The sequence below is a fragment of the Penaeus vannamei genome, chromosome 24, assembly GCF_042767895.1.
Source record: "Penaeus vannamei isolate JL-2024 chromosome 24, ASM4276789v1, whole genome shotgun sequence".
In the NCBI taxonomy this organism is placed as follows: Eukaryota; Metazoa; Arthropoda; class Malacostraca; order Decapoda; family Penaeidae; genus Penaeus; species Penaeus vannamei.
In genome coordinates, this window is record NC_091572.1 from 31172442 (window position 1) to 31179998 (window position 7557).

The 7557-nt window shown below is 44.1% G+C and overlaps 1 protein-coding gene across 1 annotated transcript; it reads left to right on the plus strand.

Annotated features, from left to right (window-relative positions):
* The first annotated feature begins 4228 nt into the window (after positions 1-4228).
* On the plus strand, positions 4229-7129 carry LOC138866156 (C-type lectin APL-like). Its single transcript, XM_070138083.1, has 5 exons — positions 4229-4249; positions 5680-5845; positions 5962-6147; positions 6370-6493; positions 7009-7129. Exons 1-5 carry the CDS (start codon positions 4229-4231, stop codon positions 7127-7129), a joined length of 618 nt encoding a protein of 205 aa, XP_069994184.1.
* Positions 7130-7557: the final 428 nt, after the last annotated feature.

The following is a 7557-nucleotide window of genomic DNA, read 5'->3' on the forward strand; positions in this document are numbered from 1 at the left end:
AACCACTGTGTGAGAGCTTAGATCTAAACCAGGTCTGTGCTACTGCAGCACAAGACCGAGTGATCATAGGGGGAGACTTCAATGCACACATGGCCATGCTGAATCCCCGCAAAAGGCCGAACGCGGCAGGCATTCACATAGCAGAAGTGCTTGAGACATTCCCTGAGATCGCTCTTCTCAACACCAAAGAACCAACGCATGTGAAGGGAGGGGTCCTAGACCTCACCTTTGCCACTGCAACAATGGTGGAGAGAATTCGATGGTGTGTTGATGATACAGTTACTAGTGATCACTACGGCATAGTCACCACACTAATGGATGCAGGTCCAGCTCAAAGACCACATCACATTCCTAAATGGAAAACTGACAAGGCCAACTGGTTTGCCTTCCAAGAAGGCTTGGCTCGATGTCTGAAAGACAATGAACCCAATAACAATAATGAAAATGTGGATGTCCTAGAGGCAAGGCTAATCCAGGCCATAAACCAGGCAGCCTCACAAACCATTCCCAAAACTCGTCCATGGTTCAGAACTCACAAAGACGCCTGGTACTATAATGACGAGATCAAAGAGGTCAACCACAGGGTTAATATGTGTAGAAAAAACTTCCGACGGCAAAGATCTCCCGACAATCTGGCCCTGCTGAGGGAAGCTGTTGTGGATGCCAAGGAAACTGCCAACAGAGTAAGGCAGGAAAAATGGCTGGAATGGTGCCAGTCTTTTGGGTACCAGACCAGCCTTACAGAGTTGTGGAAACGGGTCAGGCAAGCGACAAGCCGCCAAGCCCCGAAATGCACTCATCATGACCCACAATCAGAGGCTAACAGACTGGTGCTTGAGTTCTCTGCCAGAACCAGCACCAACAATCTGCCTCCAGTGATGAGAGAAAAACAACAAAACTTAAATCCAGAAAGACTTGCTCTCATAAGAGACAAGGCACTCGAAGCTGATGAAGCAGATGCCTTGTTCTCTCTTAGGGAACTAAGAAAATCATACAAATCCAGTTCTGGGTCAGCACCGGGATCTGATGGGATCTCTCACCCCATCATTTCGCATCTAGGCCTTGCAGGAGAACTTGCATTCTTGCAGGTTATCAACAAATCCTGGCAAACAGCCACGGTGCCCCAGAGCTGGAAACAAGCCACAATAGTTCCCATCCCAAAGCCAAAGGAGCCTGGCAAGTACCGCCCCATCTCTCTTCTCAGCTGCCTGGGCAAAACAGCTGAGAAGATGGTACTCAACAGACTCCGATGGAAAACGGGTCCCCCCCATGAACACCTGCACGGGTTCACAAGGGGTAAGAGCACTGCTCATAGCATTTCCACACTCTTAAGCACAATCTGCACCTCGCCCGCCGTGGTTGTTTTCCTTGACCTGGAGAAGGCTTTTGAGTTGGCAAGTCCACTTGCCATTCAAGAGACCCTAATCCACAAAGGAGTCAAAGGCAGACTCTTGGCCTGGATAGCTGACTATTTTAAAAATAGATCAGCAAATGTCAGATTTCAAGGCCACCTCTCACAGCGCATGCCACTTGAAAATGGAACTCCTCAGGGAGGGGTTCTTAGTCCAGCCCTGTTTAATACCCTCATGTCCAACATACTCGACATTCACCTGCCAGAGGGATGCAAGATCATCTCTTATGCAGATGACTTGGCAATCATAGCCTCTGGCAACCACTGCCTAACTAGAGCTCAGCGTTGTCTGAACCTGGTGTCTGAAGAGTGTTGTAGGACGGGTCTAAAAATATCAGCAGCAAAATCCAAAGCAATGGCACTGAGAACCAATGTCAGAAACAAAAAACTCACCATACAGGGTATGGATCTAGAATGGGTGAAGGAATATCTATACCTTGGTGTATGGATAGGACACACACTCACTTTCAAAAAGGAGATCCAATACCTGCTTGACAGAACCAAGGAAAGACTGTCCGTCATGAAAGTCATGACAGGGAGACACATAGGAGCAGGACACAAAGTACTAAGATCATTCTATGTACATGCTGTCCGTCCTATTATTGACTATGCATCTGTCGCCCTCATTGCTTCCAGCACATTAAAAGAAAAACTGGAAACAATACAAAACGAAGCAGCCAGGATCATTCTAGGTGCACCTAAGTGGACAAAGGTCATCAACCTCCTCATGGAAGTTGATTTACCGTCTGTGGACACTAGAATTGATCTAATGGCAGCACAGTTCCTTTCCAAGGTCCAGCAGGCACCCACAAACTCTTATTTAAGACAAAGAGTTCTCAGACGCCTACAAGATTATCAGTTGTTTGCAGACAATTCCTGGCTCACACATACAGCCAGAGTTTTGATACGCTTTCAACTAAAAGATTCATTGCTTGCCAAGGGTATGGACTCCCCCCACCCTGATTACAAAGAACCCCCGCCGTGGGCAAACGAAATGATCGAATTCTCAATTCTAAATCTCACAATGAGAAAGATCAATATTCCATGCCTAGCCTAAAGGCACAAGCACAAAGGGTCATTGAACAAATAACTCCGCCGGGTAGTATAACTTACTACACGGACGGATCCGTGGATCCAATAAACCATACTGCAGGCGCCGGCTTTGCAACAAAGGATACCACAGCATCCATTAGGGTCACTGACAATGCCTCAACGCTTCAGGCTGAAACGGTTGCGATCATGGAAGCATTGACACACGCGTCCCTGAGGGGAGGGCACGTTGTCATTCATACAGATTCAAGAGCAACTATTGACAGTTTACGGCATAGCATGCCCCCGGATAACATCTACCTCTTGACAACAGTACTATACATAGCCCAAAGAATCCTTAGTCAAGGTAGAAGAATCATCATAAACTGGGTCCCAAGCCACATAGGCATACAAGGGAACGAGCTTGCTGATAAACTAGCCGAAAAGGGCAGGGGTATGCCCCCATCCTCCATGATCGTTAAACCCAGCCGAAGGGGACTGAGCCAAGGTACCTAAGCTGCAGCGTGTGCGGTCCTCCGGGGAGCACATAGAGAAAACATCACAAAATCGCTCGCTGCCAAGTGGTACTCAGATGCTTCAGGCTATGAGCCACTGGCCCTTCCTCCAAATACAAAAAGAGGTACCGAAGTCACACTATTCAGACTAAGACTAGGTTACCAATGCGCTTGGCAAATTATTGACAGTGAGTCTGGGAGGTCATGTAAACACTGCGGCGAGCCTAACGCCACCCTGTTACATTACTTGCAGAATTGTGTACACACACAATTTCTGAGACAGGGACCACCCACCACAGCCGCCGGGCTGGTAATAAGGGTGTGCAACATGCTTTCACCATGGCAGCTGGATCGCTTGCTTGCAATCCAGCCACCGCGGTAAGCATGCAGTTCAAAGAAAACATTTGAGTTAACTAGAAATAGTTAACACAGGCCGGGCCACCCCAGAGAAAAGGCCCGGGCGAAGCATGACTTCGCAAATCTAACTGAACTGAACTGAACCCAACTCTTACTTTCACAACTGGTAGCTTAGCGGTGGAAGAACCTCACAACGCTGAACGTTCCTGTGCCTCCTCACCTTAACGCCAGCCATCGCTACCAAGACCTTTTGATCCACGCCACCCACATCATGTCTGCCACACTACTATGTTGACCACTCACGCCTGTCCAACGCTCCTGACGAAGTCGCTGAAGATGAATTCCCGCACGCATTCTCGCCAGCCGACTCGCCTTCCTCATCAAGTCTTTGTGAACCCTCATCTACAAAGCCATGGCGTCACACCTCTACCTTGCATCACTGAAACATTCTCGCTACTTTAAGCCTCCTCGCCTTAACGCCAGCCATCGCTACCAAGACCTTTTGATCCACGCCACCCACATCATGTCTGCCACACTACTATGTTGACCCCTCACGCCTGTCCAACGCTCCTGACGAAGTCGCTGAAGATGAATTCCCGCACGCATTCTCGCCAGCCGACTCGCCTTCCTCATCAAGTCTTTGTGAACCCTCATCTACAAAGCCATGGCGTCACACCTCTACCTTGCATCACTGAAACATTCTCGCTACTTTAAGCCTCCTCGCCTTAACGCCAGCCATCGCTACCAAGACCTTTTGATCCACGCCACCCACATCATGTCTGCCACACTACTATGTTGACCCCTCACGCCTGTCCAACGCTCCTGACGCAGTCGCTGAAGATGAATTCCCGCACGCATTCTCGCCAGCCGACTCGCCTTCCTCATCAAGTCTTTGTGAACCCTCATCTACACAGCCATGGCGTCACACCTCTACCTTGTATCACTGAAACATCCTCGCTACTTTAGTGCCAGATTAACTTATTACCCTCCCTAAACCCACCCACACCTTACATTTAAGTTGTCTCTTATTAACGCACATGCTACTAATTCTATAATACAAAATTTCTAATATTTTTATTTTATTTTTTTGACACAACGAAGTCACAAACTGAGATCTCTGTGACAACACTCACCTCACTCCCCCACCTCATTCCCTTGCCTTAACCATTCTCTAATTGACGTAATTTGTGTTTTTTCGTCTGTTATATTGTTGTTGTTTTCACACAGTTCACTTTAATGTTTTATTTTACTCAGAGCAAATAACCATACTTCAGTTTAGTCAATTATTGTAATGTTTCGGTTTTCCCGCATTAATTATTCATTATAGTTGCGAATTTATAATTATCGTTTCCTTCACTCTATATGCTATGGGTATTAGTAGTTCCTTTGTTACTGATTGCGTTTTCACTTTCCATTATTTGAATTTATACATATGGTATTTTGAAAATCACTCTCCATTTACTTACGCGGTAATTGTTCGCTTATTCACACATACTCGTCGATGACCCTTTTACTCACCTATTTGACCGCCCTACACGGAATTCAGTAAAGGATTATTTGTATTAAGTATTTAAGTTACATTTTATAACTGATTCTAATTCGCTTTAATGGCGTCTATTCTCATTATTCGATATCTTGCTAGAGTTTATGCTTCCTTAATTTTAAGGTATTGATGAATATGTAACTTGTAACTAACTTGATAGAGTCGCAATCAGTTGCAATAGGGGTAATGCACTGCAGACACCATGCTTTATATAGGCTTACATATTATCAAAGCAATTTAGTTTTACGCTGTTGTGTTTACTACGAAGAAATCGCGCCCAGACGCCGTTGAATCTGCCACGAAAAATTGCACAGAATATAAGGACGTCTAGAAAGCAGCAGAAGGGGCAGACCAGACCCAGCAGACAGAAGAAGCAGTCACAGGACAGGTCACCCTCGTCCCTCGGCACTCGGGGTCACTCTCGTTGGGGTCACGCCTTTGCCCTCAGCAGTTAACCAGCAACCCAAGACCCCTTTCATTACCACCAACCTCTATGCCCTCCAACTCTTACATTGACAATATATATATATATATATATATATATATATATATATATATATATATATATATATATATATATATATATATATATATATATATATATATATACACATATGTGTGTGTGTCCGTGTGTGGTGTGCGTGCACACAAGGACTATAGAAGTACTTATATAGACCTTGCGTGCACACACATATATACACACATATATGTGTGCGTGTGCCCGTTTGCAATCACACACACATGTATATACAAGCATATAATCATATAAACAATAGAAGAGACGACAGACTGTAGAGACATGCGCCAATGACATTTTCTCGCAGAGCCTGACGGACCTTCTCCTGCTGCGGCAGGAGGCTCAACTGAACAGAATGGCCGCGGCGCAGGAGGCCACGACGGAGCTCCTGAAGGAGAGCCTCGAGACGTTGGTTCAGGTTCGCGACTCGCTGAAGGCCCTGGGCAGCAAGGCAGAAGGACGCACACCTGAGAGTATGTCCTTCGCGTGTACGGAGCTTTGATCCATCAAAACCTTATAGTAGGACATACTTAATATAGCTTCCGCAAGGCTAAAAATAATCTTCCCTTAACTCTCCTATGCTCCTTAGGCGTGGTGTGTGTGTCTCCATTCACGCAAGTGGGAGGCAGCTGTCTCCTGCTGGCGCTTGACGAGCTGCACACTTGGCAGTCAGCACGGCAGTTCTGCGCTGGGTACGGGGCCGACCTCGCTCACTTCTCGGACGTCAACACCTTTGCGGCCATCCTTGAATACATCAAGACCATCAGTATATTCTGTAATTTAGAAGTGTAGTAATATCACATAATTATAGAAATCTTTGTTCTTAATCCTTATTTACACTGGAAGTTGATTTAAGAGAAGTGGGTGGTGTAAATCAACAATGAAATAGTCTTTGCAAACAATATCCGTAATACAATCAGATATAAAAATGCATTAGTCTCCGTAAAAAGAGAAGTGATTCCCATGAATTTCTATAAATATAGTATATTTTTTTCAGACAATCTGTCGAAAAACGTAAATATCTGGATCGGTGAGTCAGACGAGGCCGTTGAAGGCACTTGGGTCTGGGTCACCGGGGAGCTGATGCCCCGGGGGGCGCCCTTCTGGGGAACGAGGGACGGGTGAGTGACACTTTTATCCTCGGCTACGGGTTACGAACGAACGCATAGCAATTTGTAGAAAGCTGATACTTCGCCTAACTTTATCAGTATGTGTGTGTGTGCGTGTGTATGTATATGTATACATGCATATATGAATGAATATGTATGAATATATATATATATATATATATATATATATATATATATATATATATATATATGAAAAATGAAACTAGCCACAATGAGAATTGAAAATTGAACATGTATGTTCATTTCTCATTATGGCTAGTTTCATTTTTCATTTTTGTGTTCACGTGATTGTGTTTGTGCTTGTGTTCATATATATATATATATATATATATATATATATATATATATATATATATATATATATATATATATATATATATATAGATAGATAGATAGATAGATAGATAGATAGATAGATAGATAGATAGATAGATAAATATATAACCGTTCACACACATATGGAGAAAGAAAGTAAAATACTAACACCCTGTCCCTCGCGTTTGCAGGAACCTACCAGAGCCCGCTGACGATAGGAGGCAAAATTGCGTCGTTCTGTGGAAGAGAGACCAATATTACTTACACGAGTTGCCCTGTACACACGAGGCTGCTCCTCTCTGCCAGATATGAGTCTGATGGCTTTGATAAGGGAGACTTTAGGTAATAGAAGTAATATGGTTGGTTTTCATTACCCTTGTTATTGTCGTCAACACCATTGGTTGGTGTCTTTTGTTATTTTTATTATTGTTAACGTAATCCTTAATGACAGTTGGTTTTGTAAGTACGTAAGCAAATGTGTAAAAAATATATCTACATACTGTTTATCAAAAGCAGTTAGAATAAAGCTAAGGATGCTACGTATCAAAATACTACAAAGCTACAAATCACAGTAGAGAACTTCATGACAATGTCGGATATTGATCCAGTTATGGAACAACAAAAAGTATTTGTTGCACAAATTTCTCCACGCGTATTTTTCTTACACGCGACTTTTATTATCAGCTTTTATCTGACGTATCATTAGACTTATATAGCAGCAATCCACCAATGATGTTAAC